This window comes from Delphinapterus leucas, chromosome 11, assembly GCF_059928025.1.
Source record: "Delphinapterus leucas isolate spDelLeu-1000000601 "Yukka" chromosome 11, BTC_Dleu_Yukka2, whole genome shotgun sequence".
Classification (NCBI taxonomy): Eukaryota; Metazoa; Chordata; class Mammalia; order Artiodactyla; family Monodontidae; genus Delphinapterus; species Delphinapterus leucas.
In genome coordinates this window covers 10,008,259-10,027,763 of record NC_143139.1, presented here as the reverse complement: position 1 = coordinate 10,027,763, position 19,505 = coordinate 10,008,259, and the positions used below count along the sequence as shown (strand labels likewise).

General features: G+C 42.3%; 2 protein-coding genes across 5 annotated transcripts in view; one reads left to right on the top strand and one right to left on the bottom strand.

Moving 5' to 3' along the window:
* GPR19 (G protein-coupled receptor 19) overlaps window positions 1-18,531 on the top strand; it is a 31,267-nt gene extending 12,736 nt beyond the window's left edge. The window contains exons 3-4 of one of the 3 annotated variants that reach the window (XM_022577623.3): window positions 1,247-1,403; window positions 17,117-18,531. In XM_022577623.3, coding sequence (XP_022433331.1) covers window positions 17,133-18,386 — 1,254 coding nt within the window. In that variant the 5' untranslated portion in view covers window positions 1,247-1,403; window positions 17,117-17,132 and the 3' untranslated portion in view covers window positions 18,387-18,531. The other 2 variants (XR_016394871.1, XM_022577622.3) reach the window with 2 other exon arrangements.
* The window catches only part of CREBL2 (cAMP responsive element binding protein like 2), a 59,246-nt gene continuing 40,417 nt past the window's right edge, over window positions 677-19,505 (bottom strand). Inside the window, exons 4-5 of one of the 2 annotated variants that reach the window (XM_022577628.3) lie at window positions 2,546-2,621; window positions 677-1,591 (exon numbers count right to left, since the gene is read on the bottom strand). In XM_022577628.3, coding sequence (XP_022433336.1) covers window positions 1,585-1,591; window positions 2,546-2,621 — 83 coding nt within the window. In that variant the 3' untranslated portion in view covers window positions 677-1,584. The remainder of the gene's footprint in view (window positions 1,592-2,545; window positions 2,622-19,505) is intronic. The other variant, XM_022577627.3, reaches the window with a different exon arrangement.

Genomic DNA, 19,505 nt, shown 5'->3' with positions numbered 1-19,505 from the left:
AGGAAAGAAGCAGTGGAGGATGGGGGGAGTTACCATTGCAGTGTCCATACTAATTCCTAGAAGCCTTTCAAGATTTAGGGTCAACAACAATTCAGTAAAGAAAGGGCCCATTAGGTAAATTTGGCTGTGCAAATGCTAATTGAAAGTCCTCCTCTGCAATTCAGTCCTGTTCCCTCTTCCTTTCTTTAGTCAGCAGGGTCCCATGGTGACTGGTTCTGAACGAAATCATCCCCTTCAACAGTTACCATGGCAACCGGGACGTCAGTGAAGCAGGAAAGACCCTGCACAAAACTGTTCCTGCCGGGCTCCCTCTCTGAGTTGGAGAACTGGGCCCTGCCTGAGGCCTAGGGATGGGACTAAAGACATCTGGACGTGCACACTCAAGAAATCTTACGTTTGCCTGTCATTGTGCCTGTGAGCGTAGATATATGGGCATATGGTAAACTGTGTAATGAGAATTTCCCCTCCCCCCAAAAACCATGGAGCATGTTTAAAGGGTGGGGATGGGTGGTGGGATGGGGCCGGGGAGGTAGACATGGGATAGTCTTTTTAGGTTTAATGATATGTAAAAATTATATTTGTGTTTATAAGGTTACAGTAAGTTGATAGTAGGGGAGGTTGGAGCCTTACATATATATAGCCTGATGTATATTTAGACACAAGACCTCAGGGGAAATATTTTTAAAATATTTTTATTTACCCGAGAGTGAAATAGACAAATGGCTTTAAGGAGCTCTGAAGGGGGGTGTAATGCTGTCCGTGGTGCTGAACACTTGTTTGTCTCAGATGTGCCAAGGGGGCTCTGGAGGGAGGTTAGGGAACACCTTGCCATGTTAGGGTACTGACGATAAGAAAGGAAGAGACGGCCTGGGGAGAAAGCATTCTTTCCTTCCCTTCCAAGCAATTCTGAATGCCCAGGAAAAATGTTCAGATGAAAAATAAAACAAAAAAGAAAGCGGAGAAGCCTGGAGGTTTGGATGGTTGAATCTTCCCCTTTTCATGTGGAGATTTTTGGTCCGAGCCAATCAGGTCGGAGATTTCTGCTGCTATGCTCCTGAAAGGAAAAGTGGGGGAAGGGAGAGAGAAGCCGGCCACATTCTCCCCTGGAGCCACATGATCCATTTCCCATGTGACACATCCCAGAGCCCTGGAAAGGAGAAGGGAGGGGCCCCAAGAGAGTGGGGCTGGGGGCGGGAAGATGGTTTAACAGTCAACCCTGCACAGCGTCATCTTGTCTTCCTACCAGGAAGCAGGCTCTGAGCCAAGGGGAAGGCAGAGGACAGATATGGATGTGTTCCCAAGCTTCCCTGGTGGTTTATGGCATTCTCCAAACTCCTCTGCAAGGGCTGTTCCTGACCAAGAAGACCCAAGGAGACCGTTTCTGAAATAAAGTCCGGATGAAGGTATGTGCTAGAGATCCCGCGGTTTTGTGGCTGAAATTTGGCTCAGAGGACATAATACCTTCTGTTTTCCAGACAATTTCGAGATTTTGTCCTGGCTTAGACGCTGGTTCGGGGCTTTAGATTTGTCACAGGTCCAGAAAAGATGCCTAGGTAGTTCTGTAAAATGAACAATTCACCACAGTCACTGCCTGTTGAAGAAAAACGAGATGGGAATTGTATATAGTGATAATTAATAAAACAAAGCACTCATTGCTGAAAAGCATTTTTTTCATTGAATCCTGGAAAGAGGGAAAAAGATAATATTACTGACACCAGCCAGATTTCATTGTCACTGCAATAAAATCCTGTTTCATCCTTTTTCAGCTGCTTATTCTGTGCCAATGTTCCCCGAGGTTATTGGCAGTGGCTTAGGGAGCCTGAGTGGGCTGGCGTGCTGTTTCTTTGTGCTGTGTGATCGTCTTCCTTCTGATGTTCCTAATACCAGGAGTGCTTGTGATTGTTTCCAGCTCTCTTAGGGACAGTAGACTGTCACCAAATTCCATATCTTTCAGAATAGCTACCAAGAAGGCTTCCAGGAAGTTCTCAAAGGAATCTTCCGAAGTTACAGGCTAAAAGAATCTGCCATGCACTCAAATCTTGATATCTTTGACTATTTCTATCCAGCACAAAGAGACGAGCTAGCAGATTTACATTTTATTTTGTCTTTATTTAACGAATACTTGTAAAGTTCTTGTTATGTGTAAAGCATCATTCTAAGCACAGTCAGTTATTTAATCCTTATATAACCCTCTGGGGGAGTTATTATTAGTACCCACATTTTGGAGACGAAGAAACTAAGGCACAGAGAAGTTAGGGAATTTTCCCAAGGTCACACAGCTAGCAAATAGGAGAAACAGGGTTTGGACCCAAGAAACTTGACCCTAGAATCCATGATCTTAACCACTTAACTATGCTGCTTCCCTGCTCCTATTATTTCAAATGATGTCAACAGTTGATTTGGCTACAAATTTTGTTCAGCTGATGCTACTAGAACATTGAATCAGCTTTCCTGGCTAAAACAGACCCCCAGTGAAATCTATAGTAATCTTGAATTATCCCAGTAGTCACATTCTGTACCCCCAAATAACCCAGTAAGTAATTACCTGTTCTTCTCTTCCCCTTGTGCTGTATAGATATCTGGTGGTAAAACACTGTATTGCAATGGTGACCAAATGATGTCTAAAGGAAAAAAGAAATCTAAAATTACATCATGGTTCTTTTTTTTTTTTAATCAAACCTAGAAACATTCTTCCATCCTCAGGACCTAGTAATAAGACCAGCCTAAGCATATTAACAGTACTTACCTGGTTTTCAAAATAAAATAAATAGATTAAAAACTTCTGAAATTATAAACACAAACTATGTTATCAAACTGAGTAGATTTATTGCTTTAAAATAATATTATCATACTTTAAAATAGGGAATAGATTTCTCTTTTTGCAAATTAATTTAGGTTTTTAAGGGGAAAAGAGGAATTTTTTTTAACTTCTGGAAATATCTGAAATATAAGGGTTACCTCCTTTTGGTTACCTCCCTTTGGTCTGTGTAGTTTCCCTTTTGGCCCTTGACAAGAAAAGATGACTGATCTCATTCTTATATGCTGTGGGAAAACTTAGAGAAGTTACTTTGTATCAGAGATACAAAGAGGAAGAAAAGGGGGTAGGAATCCAAAATTTGTGAAATTCCTCACTATATAAAGTGTTTCCTTCACGGTTTCAACTGAAGAGAATACTTTGAGAGGAAGGAGTCCCCTTGACACCTTAAACTTTATTGAACTTTAGTTCTTAGATTTGATCCCTGCTGAAATCAGCATTTCCCTGGAACAAGTACACTTAACGCTAGCTACTATAGTCATCCGAAGTCAGCTTCTAGACAGAAGGGACCATCTCCTTCCATCTCTGGCTTTCTAGCACTTAGCACCCAGCGCGTTTATGATATCTACAGTGTCTCAGTGTACCCTTGCGAATGAAGAATGGGAAGACTCAAGACTGACAGCATTCTGGGGGCCCATGCCTATTTTGTTTTGCATGCTTTTATGGGGAGGATAGTGAGGAGGTAAAAGTGTAGTAGGAGAGAACTTGGCAACAGTCAATATTATGTCTGAAATGTACATATGCTAGTCAGACAGACCCTGGAGCAATAGCAGACTAGAGTTCCAGAAGGATCCATAAATTATTTCCTGGTTATTACCAATCCCCCTGACATTTTATTTATATTTAGAATGAAGTTCTCCTGATATTTTTATTTACATGTAGATGGGGGCATCCCAAATAGTCTCATTTTCCTCTGACGTTTTGCCTGGCACCGTCTCCCCGTGTTGAAATAGTTCACCTTGGGTTGAGAGTGAATGTGGTGAGAAGGTCGGTTCCTGCCCCAGGCAATCCTGCCCTAATCAGCTGTGCCTCCCCTCGCTAGAACACTTCACCAAGAGCCCACCCGGTAGGACTGCAAGACTCCTCCCTGGAGAACCATGGGATCTTCAGAGCCAGAGTGGGTTGAGCCAGACTGCCTTTTCCACGCCGTGGCAATTAGGACCTGAGTACGAAAGATTGTCTCAGGCATCTTGAAAGGTTGCTTAGGATTTGAATTTAAGTTAGCAGTCTAACCTGGCTTAAAATAGTCACCCCTCCTGATAATATACACACATATAACCTATTCTATTCTTTTTCCATCTGATTAAGTCATTAAAGAGCATTAAGAGTGGGGTTTGTGGTGACGGTTTGGGTCCTTGAATCCTGTCTACTCATCCTCCTGGTCTTTAGTGTGACCTGGAGTGAATGAGGGGTGGAAAAGAAACAGCCCTGCTGGAAGCAAGGTACAGCCAGGCCAGTGCTGCCTGCCCACCGCACGCTTGCCGGCCTTCTCAGATGAGCCAGGCTAGTGCACACAAGAGGCTTAGATCTGGAAGCCTCTCTGGGCTTCCTACTCATCCTTCTCAAAACTGAAAGGGGGCAGTCCTCTCTACCAGCTGAACAGGAGAAGTAGAATAGAGAGAAAGTGGAGCGGTTCCTCTGGAGGAGAGGCCTTGCCAAGAGTGCTTTCAGCTTGGAGGCTAGGGATGAAAGAAGAAACAAGAAGAAGGACAATGGACTTGTCCCTCAGTGGGCATGTGGAAGTGATGCCTGGGTCCTGCTTTTCACTCTTAGTAACTTCCCGCTGCTAATAAGCCCTGCCTGCTGAATTATCAGGTCCTTTCCTAGGATGTATATGTGGGGAGGTGGAAAGAATAGAGAGAAGGACCAAAGTGTGGATGCAATTTCTCCTCTGAACCCAGGTGAACAGTGGGTTGAGATGGGAGGTGGCTTCTCCAAGAGGACAGTTTAAAAAGCAAGAGGGGAGTTACCATCATGACTATATTTCCCTGTTTATAGAGTCACTTTTCCTGGGCCAAACTTTGAAAGCACCCATCTCTTGGAGCCTGTCATTCAGCATATTTCCAAGACACTGGATGTCTGTCATGTTTAATCCTGATGGAAGCTCTCTGATATGCATTATTAGCCCCAGTTTCTGATCAGGAAACTGAAGCTCAGAGTAACTAATCTGCCCAAAGTCACATACAACAAATAAAGCCAGGATCTGAATCCAGATCTTTCTGATTCTGTGCTCTTTCCACTATGTCACAAAATAAAGTTCTTTCCTCTACATTCTTTTAAAAAAAGTGTTTTTGGATATTAGGGTAATACAAATACAGTTCTAGAAAATTTGGAAAATATAAAGAAATATAAAAATGTAATGAAAATAAAAATCAGTCATGGTCTGGCCACCTAGAAACAACTTATTTTAAAATTTTGGTGTTTTTCTTCTCAGTCTTTTTCGATGCATCTAATGGTAATGAAAGTAAACATTTGTTAAACACTAGCTTTTTTCCAGACATTGTTCTTAGCTCCTGTCTGTGTCGTTTATTTTATTCTCACAACAAATCAAGAAGGTGGACACTGTTTTTATCCTAATTTTACTGGTGAAGACACTCAATAAGCACATAGATGTTTAGTAACTTATATAGGTAACAGGTGATTTGAAACCCAGGCAGGTTGGCTTGAGAGCAGGGTTTCTCAATCTCCGCACTGTTGGCCTCTTGGATCAGATAATTCTCTGTTGGGGGTCGGGGGGAAGCTGTCCTCTTCATTGTGGAATGTGTAGCAGCATCCCTGACCTCTACCTACCAGACGCCAACACTTTCCTCCCCGAGTTGTGACAACCAAGAATGTCTCCTGATATTGCCAAATGTCCCCTGGGAGGCAAAATGACTTCTGAACCACTAGTCTAAGAGCCCGTGCTGTCAACCATGCATTATGGTTGAGATAACGTAGCCTCTTCACATTTTAAATGTGTTCAGAGTTATTTTCTTCTACATCTGAAGAAGGGAATACACCTTTGAATTTGGAGGCAGGCTATGAAGACTCCCTGGGATGTCAGTGGCTTTAAAGAGCATAGGCAGGAAATTAATTATTTCCAGGGAAATGCTAGACTTTTGTAACAGGTTTGTCATATCCCACCGTTGCCCAGTGTGGAGAATAGCCATGTTTCTTTCTCTTATTACCTTTTCCTGGTTCTATGTGTCAGGCACCCTTAGCCTTCAAGAATTCAGATTTCAGGTGTACACTTATGGTATAGCAGGGCAGTGCTTATCAACCAAAGTGTCAAAATATGTCCCAAACAAAAAATGTCTGTTGCAAATAATTTCTAGCTGATAAAATACCAAAGTTTGCTGGTGATTCATTTTTTAAAAAACTAATTAGAATAAATGTAAGGGTATCTACATAATTATTTTCTTTTCAACATGACTTCTAGGTTGAAGATTGTAGGCTGAGCTCCTGGTGTTACACGTAATTCTGGATGTGTCCGTAAGAGTGTATCACATGTATGGACACATTTGTCACATCTGCCTCCGAAGAAGAGGTTGAAAATTGCTGGTGTTGGTGATTTTGGTCAATCATTGCTGATATACAGAGAGGATTAAAATAAGAAGCACTGAGAAGTGATAGCAGTAGCATTTTAACTTATAAAATGTCTAAAAATATATGGCACTAAAAAATATATTAACCATGTGAAACATATGCAGATACATGTTCAGCCATATTTTCAGTCACATCTGACCACATATATAGTTGCATAATTTGTCCATGAAAAATACATGGTACTGCAAATTCAAATCTAACTTCTGCTCCATGAATTTGAAGGTTGCTTTCTTGGAAAACCCTGATTGAAGACAGTGGTGCAGATCAAAATTTCCCCAGAGTGTTGATGTGAACTTGACGTGAGACAGAATGTAAATGCTTCTGAAAAATGGAAGTTCTTAGTAACTTCCTGTTTGGTGCTTACACTCGGTTCTTAACAAATCCTTCACCTTCTTTTCAAATAGCTATAAATCATATCTACTGTACAGCTCTTTGCTTTGAGTGTAATGAGTCTGCTCTTTGCCTCCCCGCCCTTTCCTATTTCAGTCATACAACTAAAGATGTTGATACTGAAATCAGAGATTGGACATAAAACTGAACATTTCCCTCCCAAACTTGGACTCAATGAGCACACGGCAACTATTCAAAAACTGTTTGTTGTAATAAATTAAATTGAATTTGGCGAGGTGCAAATTCTGGGGCCAAATTGTTTTCTTCAAAATTTGGAAGATCCCTTACGAGGAGGAGAGGTGTGGAAAGTTGGTTGAGGACAGTCAGGGGTTCTAGCAAGTGTTTCTTCCTGCTGAGAAGTTTGGTGTTACATGGGATGGGAAGCAAACACAGGTGGCAGGTCTTCTTAGACCAGACCGCTTCTTGCAAGGAATCTTCAGTAAGAGATTATTGGCACATCCAGGATAATTAGTGAGGAGGGCTTGGCTGGCCCCTCTGTACAATTCATCTCTCCTTTGGAGACCCAGACTACCAATCTTGGACAGCAGAGGCTCAAGAACTGGGCCCCAGCAGCCCTAAACAGCTTCCCTGTCCTCCCATCACAATGCACTTTCAGGATGCACTCTCCGCCAGGTGAAAGTGGTGGATTATAAGTTAAATGAAAGTGTGTTGCTCGTCACAATGTCTACCTATCAGTTGTAGTTCATAGAGCAAAAATGATCCTAGAAATCATCTAGACCAACTCATTCATGTTGTAGATATGGAAATAGAGATTCAAGGAGATTAATTTACTTAAGGTCCTTACACCGATGTAAAAATAAGACCTGGGCCTCTTGACTTGCTGTTCAGTGCTTATAATCATAATTATAACTTAGGTTTCTTAGTCTCCAGTCTAACATTTAAGGTGAAGTAGAAAGTGCTACATTCTTTAAGCTTTTGGGGGTTTCTAATATTCTAGATGATGGTGGGGTAGTGGAAAGTGATAGAATGGCTGGTATGAGTTTCAGTTTTCACACTCAGTTATATAACAAATGCTATATTGAATTAGTTTCTATTGCTGCTGTCACAAATTAACACAAACTTAGTGGCTTACAATAATGGCCATTTATTACATCACAGTTCTGCGGGTCAGGAGTCTGCGTGGGCTTGGCCAGTTTCTCTGCTTAGAGTCTCACAAGGCTTCAAGGTGTTGGCAGGACCATGCTCCTTTTTAGAGGCTCCAGGGACGATTCCCCTTCCAAGCTCATTTCGGTGGTTGGCAGAATCCAGTGCCTCGTGATTTAGGACCAAGGTCACGTTTCTTTGATGGCTCTCAGTTGGGGGCCACCAGTAACTCCCAGAGGCCTCTCCCTGGTTCTTGCATGTGGGCCCCGGCATCTCAGAGCCAGAACAGCACGTTGATTCCTTCTCACGCTTGGAATCTCTCTCTGGCTTCTGCCGCATCTCTCTGTTACTAGCCGAGAAAGTTCTCTTTGTAAGGGCTCATTAGTTTGGGTCCCCCTGGATAAACCAGGATAATCTTCCTATTTTAAGTTCCATAACCTTAATTGTATATGCCGAGTCCCTTTTACTATATAATGTAACATATTCACAGGTTCCAGGATTGGGGCATGGGCATCTTTGGGGGCCCAAAGTGATTATCTTTCCTTTTCAGCCTCTGGAGAGAGGAAGGCAAGGAAGGAGTTGGGAATGGCCATTGGGTAACCAACCAACCATCTGCCATCCATTTTGGTTCCCCATTCTGCTATATTTTTCTCCATAGCACTAACCATTTCTTTATTAATTGTGTTGTTTTTCTTATTTAGCTGTGTAATATTGTTTCTCCCACTAGAGGAAAGCTCCGTAAAAGCAGAGACCTTGTCTGTCTAGTTAACTTCTGTATCTCCAGCATTTAGCACAATCCTGACTCACACTAAGTGAAAAAGATTTGGATACTTTGTGTGATTGAGGACCACTTTGCATATACCATCCTAACACATTAGTCATTTCTTACGGTGAAGTTGCTTGGTGTTTCTTTTTCCTTTTCCCATTTTATCTGACCACCGACTTTGTGAGAACAGTAGGGAGGGAAGTTCCGTGTCATTAAACCATTCCACACAGAACCCTACTAAGTGGCAGCTAGGGTGGGAAATACCGGATAGTGTCCTTTATATATTCCCCCAAAGAGGAGCCAGTATGACCTAACATTTTCTCCTGCAACTTGGTTTGCAGAGAATTTGGGGAGGATTGCAGCTTGTGGTCAACATAAACCTCCACATGGGGTGAAGCTCGGGCTCCTTTCTGAGATCATAGATCTCAGAGAGAGACGGAGTCTCAGAGGTCACTGCTCTACTGATAATATGTAAAAAAATTTACTCTTTAAGTAGTAGTTACATTTTAAATGGAACTTTGGTGCTCACTTCGGCAGCACATATACTAAAATCAGACTTTGACTTTAAAAGAATGATGCTCTGATGGTGATAGAAGCCTTCCTCGTTTCTGGAAATCACGCCAAGGATGCTGACTTTGTTTATTTCTAATATTTTAGAATTCGTGTAAAGAACAAAGAAAGGTAAAGGTGATAGAAGAGGAATAGTTCCTTAAATCTAGATATCTGGAAATTTCTCACCCAGAAATGTCGTTGTGGGTTATTTTGTGATGTTAGAAGAGGCTGTTCTGAAAATCCTTCTCTGTTCAAAAAATCATGTTCTCCTTGAAAGCATAACCAATATTCAAACAAAAAGAAAATGTGCCAAGTCTGGTCTCAGGAAACTGCTTGATCCCAGTTTGGAAACAAACTGAAAGGCATAGACCTGGAAATATTACGGAGGAATATTTATATATCTTGTATAACAGGAGGAAAGGGAAAAGGGCATTAGGGAAAATTCCAGGCTTATAAGTCGTGATGCTAGTGGTCTCAGATGGTGGAGAAGAAACTTGGTTTTCATTGAAAGTATGAGGTTCTTTTGCAATTATTCAAAATTATATAAAGGAAATAATTTAAGCAGGATAGACTCTATATGCTTTTGAGAAAGACATAGTCAATCCAGTTATATTTACATCTTTTGGTTTAGGTTATAGAAAAAGGTTTTATCTGGCTAACATGTCACTACAAAATCATCCCCAACTTGGAGAAAGGTTATGTTTATTTATTTGGACCCCAATGACTTTCCCCTTAAAAACAATGTTGTGAATGATGATTAGGTCCCCAGGCCCCTTCACAAAAGCCATTCATCCTTAACAGTGCTAAATTATGTGACTAATGTTAGTATTATCGCTATAGTATGTGATGTGGTTACTAAAATTTGCTTGTCATATGGCTTAGAAGACTTTTATGGGCTGACAGTAGTAAGAGTGCTAATTTTTTCAGCACTCGCTATGTGCCAGACACCAAGCTAGGTGTGTTTTAGAACTACAGTAGGTTAACACTGATTGAATGTTTTTCTCATACCAGGCAGATTGACTTGTAATAACTCATTTAACTCCTGTGCATCTGTTATCTCATTTAATCCTCATAATAATCAAATGAGATAGGGACTAATTGTCCCCATTTTACAGATGAGAACACTGGAATCAAGAGGGTTAGATAACTTGTTTTGGATCACACAACTAGTTAGTGAGTGACAGAGGAAGGACGCACACTTCAGCTGTCTGCTTTAAAGCATGCACACATAACCACTTCGCAATATTCCTGTATTGTGAGATGAAAAATAAATGTTTTTCAGCAGAAGATTATGTTCTAGGTGTGTAGGTTTGTCAGATTTAGCTAATAAAAATACAGGACACCATTTAAATATTGTAGGAGATATTACATGAGACATACTTATGCTAAAAAATTATGTGTTATTTATCTGAAATTCACATTTAACTGGGCATTCTGTATTTTATCTGGCAACCCTATCTGAGTGGCACATTACGAGAACACGTCTCTGTCTCTCTGGTTTTCCTCTTCCCCACCACAGTCATGCTGCTGGCTACCTGGGCCTTAACGTAGTTCTGTAAAGCACATAGCTCAGTGTCCGCACCAGAGCCATAGCTCAGAGCCAAAAGCAAGATAGGAACTCAGGAAGCTTCTGAAGAGCGTATGGGACCTCCTTAGCCATTTGTAAATTCAGGGATGTGTGTAAGTTCAGGACTTCGGGATAGGTTGCCCCGTAAACTCTGCCCTACTGGAAGCGGTGGGCTGGTCAACGTTTAACAACTGGCTCTTCAGGGGAAAAACCTATTTGTGATGTTTGTCAGTTTCATGGTGTGACTATTCCTACCATGGCTGATTCATGATACCAACATGATGTCACTGAACTTGGAGTTGGGAAGGAATGTGCACAGCTGTCTCTGAGGAGCCCCATGCAAGCCGGTCCCAGTCCGCCTCTGTTCCATTCTTATTTCATATATAGGTAAATCAGGCCTATATAACAGTGAAAGATTTAAGGAAAATATCTACCACCATTATATTTCCTAAATTACAACAATTAAAATTTAAAAGAGAATTTCCTACTCAGGGAAATACTGTTGATCCAACTTTTTCTGCATTTTAATCAAACTGAAGTCTGGAGTTCTGCTTTCATTCTGCATTTAAAAGGCAACAAGTTGATCATCTGTGATAATGAATTTCCAATATTCTCACATTCTTTATTCTGAAGAAAGGCTGTATTTCTAGACCAGCATTTCTACTGCACTTTTGATGCTAAGCCTCTGTGCAGTATATAGTGGGAGTGATTTTTTTTCCCCCAAATGTTCACTGTGTCACATATTTCTCAGCTAGCATATTGAACAGATGTATCTGTGGGTAGCAAGAGGCTGTGGGGGAATAACTTTATATTCCTGTGTTTGATTGAGAAGTCCATGTACAGCCAGTTTGACTGTCTGAATTCACATCCAGCCCATTGTGGCTTTCCAACAGTATGACCTTGGGGAAAACTTCAGTTTTTCTCAATTGTAAAACAGGACTAATCATGTTACCTACCTCGAAGGGCTACGCATATGAAGTACCAGACACATAGTAAGCACAAAATAAATACTAACTGTAGTAGTAATGTTATAAATACTGTCATCGTTGTAATTAATCTCATTAGTAAACAGCCAATGTATCTGCTTAGGTGCAGCAGATACTTTCCCTTCTACAGAAAATGTTTCCGTTCATTTTTTTTTCCCAACCAAACCATATAAATATTCAACATTATAAAATTCTAATTTGCCATTAAATTTTTAAACAAATGTCAGAAAAAAATGGTCTTCCTATATTATGAGAACATCTGTGGATCTTTATAATTTCAGGAGGGAAAAACAAATCTGTTGTTAGGGTTTTTTTGAGTCTAGAAGAAACCTAACCAGCAAGGATGTGCTTATCCAGGAATAGCCGCCGGCAAACTGTGAAGTAAACACAGTTTCTCATCTGTGCCCCTCTGTTGTGGTCCTTTCATTAGTTTCTAATCGTTCATACATTCAGCCATCCATCAAAATACGATTTTCAAAAAGTTAAAATCATGACTGTCACGATTTTCAAAAAGAAGTTAAAATGACTATCATTCATCATGACTCATTCAAATATAGAATGAACACCGTATCAAAGATTTATTAACTTATTACTGAAGGAACTGATCAGATAATCAGGTTGCTTCCAAGAGCATTTGAATAAATGGATATTTATAGGGTTTTTTTTTTTTTGTCATTGCTGTTGTTTGTTTCCTTAAATAATGTGAGCATAAGATTGCTAGGAGGCACAGAGCTGGTTACTGTCGTACAGGGCAATAAGTCTATAACCTTTGGGGTTATTTTATCTACTAGACAGAAATTTGCATGTTAGCGTGTAATGTCTGGGCGCTAGTCATATAGTAATAGCAAAATCAAGCACAGATACATTCTTCCAGAGAATTAAATAATCCTTGGGGAAGCCCATTTAACAATGTCATAGCATGACATTAAAATGTTATGCTATGGGGACCTCCCTGGCGGTCCAGTGGTTAAGACTCCACGCTTCCAATGCAGGGGCTTGCGTTCGATCCCTGGACAGGGTGCAGCCAAAAAAAAAACACTTACGCTATGCTCTCTGTGCCTTATTTTCAAGTATTGGATAATTTTTCTTAACACCTCTATCCATTTTTTTATTCAGTAAACCTTTATTAATATCTGTATGCCCCAGGGATATAAGGACACAGTCACTGTCCTTAAGGAACTCATAATGCAACAGGGGAGACAACCTTCAAAATAAAAATTACAGTATAAAATGATAGACATATCATTTTATATATAGACCCAGACCTCTGTAGTGATGGGACTCTCCAGGGTCCCATTATTTCAGAGGTCCCCCAGTCCCTAGCTCTACACCATGTCAACCCATCCACCATTTTCCCCACCTATATATTAAAACCCATCTCTTAGATCCCAATAGATGAATAATTCCTCTCTTAGATAATATATAGATAGAGATATATTTTAAAATAGGGGCCCTCAATATCAACCCAATGGAGTGTGTCATGTGGCAGTCTCCGAGTTGGTTGGGAACAAACAGGTTGAGCAGGAAAGAGGTGAAGAAGTCTTTCTTGTTGCTGCTATAATTACTGAATATGGATGACCCAGACATAATTATGAATTCCGCAGCCCTTGTATTTCAGAAACACCCCCTTGAAGATGTATTTATTTCCAAATTAATGGAGCAGGGGAGACCTTTCTGAACTTTTACTTTGGGACCCTAGAATTTAGTTATAATATGGCAGACCATGTTTTCTGGGAGGGGGGTGCAGGAGGCTGTCTGCGGTCACCTAAACTACCTTGACTGTCCCTTAAGTGAGAGTTGACCTGGGTGACTTCAGTTTCACCTGCCCTGCTCTGCTCTGCTCTGGAGCCATGTTTTCCCCTGTCTCCATGGTCACCAGCGTTTCGGCTCTCTGAGAACACACGGCGATTTTCTGTCTCTGCATTTAATTCTCCTAGCAGAGCCACCTAGAGTAGGAGGCCTGTATTTCAGTTCTCTGTACTTATGGAGTCAATTCAGTAAATAGCTAACAAGCGATTATTAATGTAAAGAACTTCAGTGGAAGCTGTAGAGCACAGACAAAGAATAATGCCCTTTTCCCAGGACCCCATAGTTAATGAGAGAGGACAGAAACATGGAAGCCATTCTAAAGCAGTGATTGTTAGTCTGGGCTGCGCGTTGGGATCACCTGGGGAACTCTGAAACATCCCGATGCCCAGGCTGCACTCCAGAGCAATTAAATCAGAATCCCTGAGGGGGGCTTCCCTGGTGGCACAGTGGTTGAGAATCTGCCTGCCAATGCAGGGGACACGGGTTCGAGCCCTGGTCTGGGAAGATCCCACATGCCGCGGAGCAACTAGGCCCATGTGCCACAACTACTGAGCCTGCGCGTCCGGAGCCTGTGCTCCGCAACAAGAGAGGCCGCGACAGTGAGAGGCCCGCGCACCGCGATGAAGAGTGGCCCCCGCTCACCGCAACTAGAGAAAGCCCTGGCACAGAAACGATAGACCCAACACAGCCAAAAATAAATAAATAATTAAAAAAAAAAGAATCCCTAAGGGTAGGACCCAGGCATCTGTATTTTTTTTCAAAGCTCCCTGGGAGAGTTTGTGTTGCTAAGCTAGAGAGCCATGGCTCTAAAGCAAAACAAAGTGGGAAGAGGAGCAACAACATGCTCTGTGAGCAAGGAATCCACAGCCATTCTGTATATTCTTATCCACTGTGTGACCACATTTCAGCCCATGAATGTGGAAAATGTAACCTCTCATTATAACCATGGGGAAAATGTAGGTCAGTTTGACTGTAGGGCACTTAGAGACTGTATAGTCTGGGAGGTATGGTCTGCAGAAGACTATACCTCTAAGGGGAAAAGGGCCCAAAAAAGAGCAGCCCTAGAAGGAAGACCCCCAAATCATTCCACATGCTTTCTCCCTCCCTTGTAATGTTTGGGGCTTTTTAAAAAACCCCTTGTGTTCCTGAAGAAGGGACCTTCATCCTCCAGGTCCCCGGCTTACACCTCACCTCCTTTGTGAAGGCTTTCCTTTCCTTCCCCCATCCCAAGAAGAATCGGGTCCCTATTTTTCTCTGTCACTTAACTCCCTATCTACTAATTATACTTATTATAGAATTTAGTTATACTATGGCAGACAGCTCATTTATACATTTACCCTTTTATGAGCCTTACTTTTCGTTGTTCTCCTAGTACCTAGCATAGTTTCTTGGTGTATTGAATAAGTAAACAGAGCTGCAGCACTTTTAGGTCCAGTCAGAAAAGTCATGCCATCAAGCAGGGGAGACCTAGACTGGAGAACTCCTCAGGCTGCCTCGTTCCATTTCTGAGCAGCGGGATCCTGCGCTTCCAGGCAGGAGTGTGTGGGGCGGGGGCGGGGGCGGGGCGTCAGAGAAATTGGTGGACACACTAGTTGATGTAAAGCAGCTGGAGGAAAGGATGGACGAGGGCCTCGCAGCGCTTTGGTGGTAGTGGTGATCTTGCTTTTCACCTGCAGAGTTTTGCTGTGAGAGGAAGAAAGAAACAGAAGGAAGTTCACAGGTTTCAAAGTGTGTGTGGAGCCATGGGAAAGTGCCTGTGCTCCCAGCTCCTGTTGTATTTAGGCCACAGGCATCCCCCAAGAGTTTAGAACAGCTCCTTCTGTCTGGGAAAATAGCTCGTCTGTTTTATTTTTAAACTTTAAATCTTTTAAAAAAATTGTAGGGGTTTTTTTGGGCTTTGGGTTTATTTTTGGAATTTTGTAGGTTTTACACATATAAAGGTGAAAAGATTATTTCAATTTTGTAAGGATAACAGTCATGCATTCCAGATTTTCTAGGACAGTGCTAATTTTAGATCTTATGTCCTGTCTTCAGACCGTGTATCCTAATTTTTTATATGGAAAGTATGGTAGCTAGTCTTACAATTTACTATCAACCAGTCAGCCGTGCTTAAAGGTCTTTTATTAAAATGGCTAATTACCTTACATTTCTCTTTGAGAAATCAAGTAGGGCTGTTTCATGGATCAAAAAAAAGCCTTGAAGGGAACCTGGACCTGGCCTTCAGTGCATTGCCCTGAGCCCCAGACTTTTGTTGAATGTGGCTTCTTGGTGAGGACAATATCTATTAACACCCTCTCCCTACCACAAGTCATTGGGAAAACCCTTCAAGGAAAAATAGGTCGTTAAGAACTGTTCTTTCATCTCCCCTCTAAACCCCAGAAACGTTTCTCTCTGAGGTGTAGTGACAGGAGCCCCGGAGAGGGCCGGGAGGCCCTGCTGAGCCTGCTGCTGGTGTGCCCTCCCCTGCACCACCGGCCAGGTGGGATCGCTCTGGTTATTATGGATTCAATCGCTGTGCTTTCTCTTTCTGCTTAATAAATTCAGACCAAATTAAACCCTAATGATCAGACTGCAACCAGTCACCTCAATTTTAATTGAATGGCCCACAATGATACAGGCTTTTTCCCTATTAAAAAGTATACCTTTTTTTTTTCCCCTCACTGAATAGTAGGGAAAAAAATGTTAAAATAAAGGCTGGGTAAAGTTAGAGTTGCTTGCTTACAATCATCTGAATGCCATAAGGTTTCTAGTAACCTGGTTACACGTTCATTAGGGGACATCTTGTATATTCCTCAGTCAGGGTCATTTTGTGAAATACTAACAACAGAATAGCATCAAAATATGTCACTGATAGGTGGCCTATCATCTTTTGGAAAAAAACAGGCTATGTTTATGTGTCATTAAATGCGCTACTTCTGGCTCATGTGAAAGTGTTATGTTTGCTCCATGTGCTCCCATAATGCTTTTGTAATGGAAATTCTAAAGTAAGTAACGACAGGGTCGTTCTCAGTGGCCAGTCAGTCTGTATTCACAGATTTCTGTTAGCTTTTTCCATAGCCGACGCCTGTGTGTTTCCATCTGCCCAAGTTTTCCTCCCTTGCAGCCTCGTTACTTTAGTGGTACGATATTCAGGAACTTCTCACGTACCTACCGGGATTCCAGCAGCACATCATTTGGGGGTAACACCCTAACCATGAGCCAGATTTGAGCTCTCTAACCCTCCGTGATCCCCAGCATATGAAGGGAACAAGGTTCAGTGTAGGAGTGGGGCTTGCTATGAGTTCCACCACATTTGACTAAGGGTCAGGAGACGTGGAGGCCAGGGAAAGCCTGAGCTGGGATCAGCTGAAAGCATCCTAAAATGAAAGAGAAACGGGGCCAGAGGTCTTTCCGGGTAGCAGTCATGTTTTCCTGCCAACACACAAGCCCTACTCATTGACAGATGACAACAGATCTAAGCGTCAAATAAGATTGTTAGTCTTAGGAATCAATCCGTGTGACACCGTTTTAACGGGAGGCCTCATTCTTCTTTTCTTATCCAGAACTAAGAGGGAAAAAATGAATATGGTTTTTGCTCACAGAATGGATAACAGCAAGCCGCCTTTGGTTGTTCCTACACTTCTGGTGCCCCTCCAAAACCACAGCTGCACGGAAATGGCCTCCCCTCTGCTGAGCCAAGACCTGACGGAGCTTTACGAGGAGCACGGCTGGAGGAGCAATGGAACAGACCTGCACTACAGACCAAACCCCGGGGAAGTGGCCACAGCCAGCATTTTCTTCGGGGCCCTGTGGCTGTCCTCCGTCTTTGGCAATTCCCTGGTGTGTCTGGTCGTCCACCGGAGCAGGAGGACCCAGTCCACCACCAACTACTTTGTGGTGTCCCTGGCGTGCGCCGACCTGCTCGTCAGCGTGGCCGGCATGCCTTTCGTCCTGCTGCAGTTTGCCACCGGCCGGTGGGCCCTGGGCAGCGCCATGTGCAAGGCCGTGCGCTACCTTCAGTATCTCGCCCCGGGCGTCCAGGTCTACGTTCTCCTCTCCATCTGCATAGACCGGTTCTACACCATCGTCTACCCTCTGAGCTTCAAGGTGTCCAGAGAAAAAGCCAAGAAGATGATTGCAGCGTCCTGGATCTTTGAGGTGGCCTTTGTGACCCCCGTGTTCTTTTTCTATGGCTCCAACTGGGACAGTCATTGTAACTATTTCCTCCCCTCCTCTTGGGAAGGAACTGCCTATACCGTCATCCATTTCTTGGTGAGCTTTGTGATTCCATCCGTCCTCATAATCTTATTTTACCAGAAGGTCATAAAATACATTTGGAGAATCGGCACCGATGGTCGAACAGTGAGGAGGACAACGAACATCGTCCCGAGGACAAAAGTGAAAACTGTCAAGATGTTCCTCATTTTAAATCTTCTGTTTTTGCTCTCCTGGCTGCCTTTTCATGTTGCTCAGCTGTGGCACCCCCATGAACGAGACTATAAGAAAAGTTCCCTTGTTTTTACAGCTATCACGTGGATATCCTTTAGTTCCTCAGCCTCTAAACCTACTCTGTATTCCATTTATAATGCCAATTTTAGGAGAGGAATGAAAGAGACTTTCTGCATGTCCTCGATGAAGTGTTACCGAAGCAATGCCTACACTATCACAACCAGTTCACGGATGGCCAAAAAAAACTATGTCGGCGTCTCAGAAATCCTCCCCACGGCCAAAGCTGTAGCCAAAGACTCAAGCTATGGTTCATTTGACAGGGAAGCCAAGGAGAAAAAGCTTGCTTGGCCCATTAATTCAAATCTGCCCAATACTTTCGTCTGATTTCTCAGAATTCTTTCAATTACTGTTATGCACCAGAGATTAAAAACTTTAACTGTAAAAACGGAAGCTATTTATTTATATATTTTTCAATCAACTTTCTGAGGGAAATGTTTGATTTTGTAAAATGCACTCACTATTGATTTTAGTTTCTGTGTTTTTTATTTTAGTTGCTTTTTGTTTTCGAGGAAGCTTTCACCTTGAGCTTATGGTCAACGGTCCCTTTCCTATATTAGTTACATACATTAAAAAAAAGAATGCTTTCCTACTTTTTAATTTACCAGTAGGTCCAAAAAGCGTAAGCCATATACACAGTCTTTGATTAATGATTCAACCTGGTTTTATTCTGTTTCCTTTTTCTCCTCCCTACTGAAATTTTGTTAACTATGGGCTTCTGTTCCAAATGAAATCTCCTGTGTGACACATTTCAGAGACTTGAATTTCTCTACTAAGCAACATTTAGAAAGTCTTAATATTGTATATGTTTTTACATTACCTTCTGTCCGGATCTGTTCTGGAGAGCGCTCCGTATATTGGAATATATTGGAACTTGCTGGGTAGTCTTCTGTGATCGAATTATAATCAGGATTCTTAGGGAAAGAAAGCTTATAGAGTTGCCTAATTTTGGTCTCTCTCTTTTTCTGTCTCTCTTTCATTCTCCCTTAACCTAACGAGCTGATGATGCCTTGATACGTTTGAGGTGGCCGTGCTGTTTTCCTCACATCTGTGTCCCATCTAGGCTGTGTCCAGGATGTTTACGTCTCTTCTGAGTTAAACTCAAGATAAATGAGCAGGGACCCTGCCTGGGCAAGCCCAGAAAATGCCAAAGGGAGAAGTGCAGATGGGATCTCCCTGCGCTCTGCAGTTCAGGCAGACACCTTTGGCTGCCCGGCGCTGCCCCTATACACTAGGACAGCAAGGGCAAGGAGCGCTTTCTTCTTTCTCCTGGACACTCAGACATGAGGCCGTTTCTCCAGCCAGCCCTTCCTACCCCTCATCTCTCTCCAGGATGTATCATCATACCCTCAGCAAGCTCAGACTCTTCTTTGGCTGTGGTAACTCGAGATTTTCTTCTCTGGTTGCCAGGTCTCCATTATTTCAAATCTAGGACTAGCACATTTT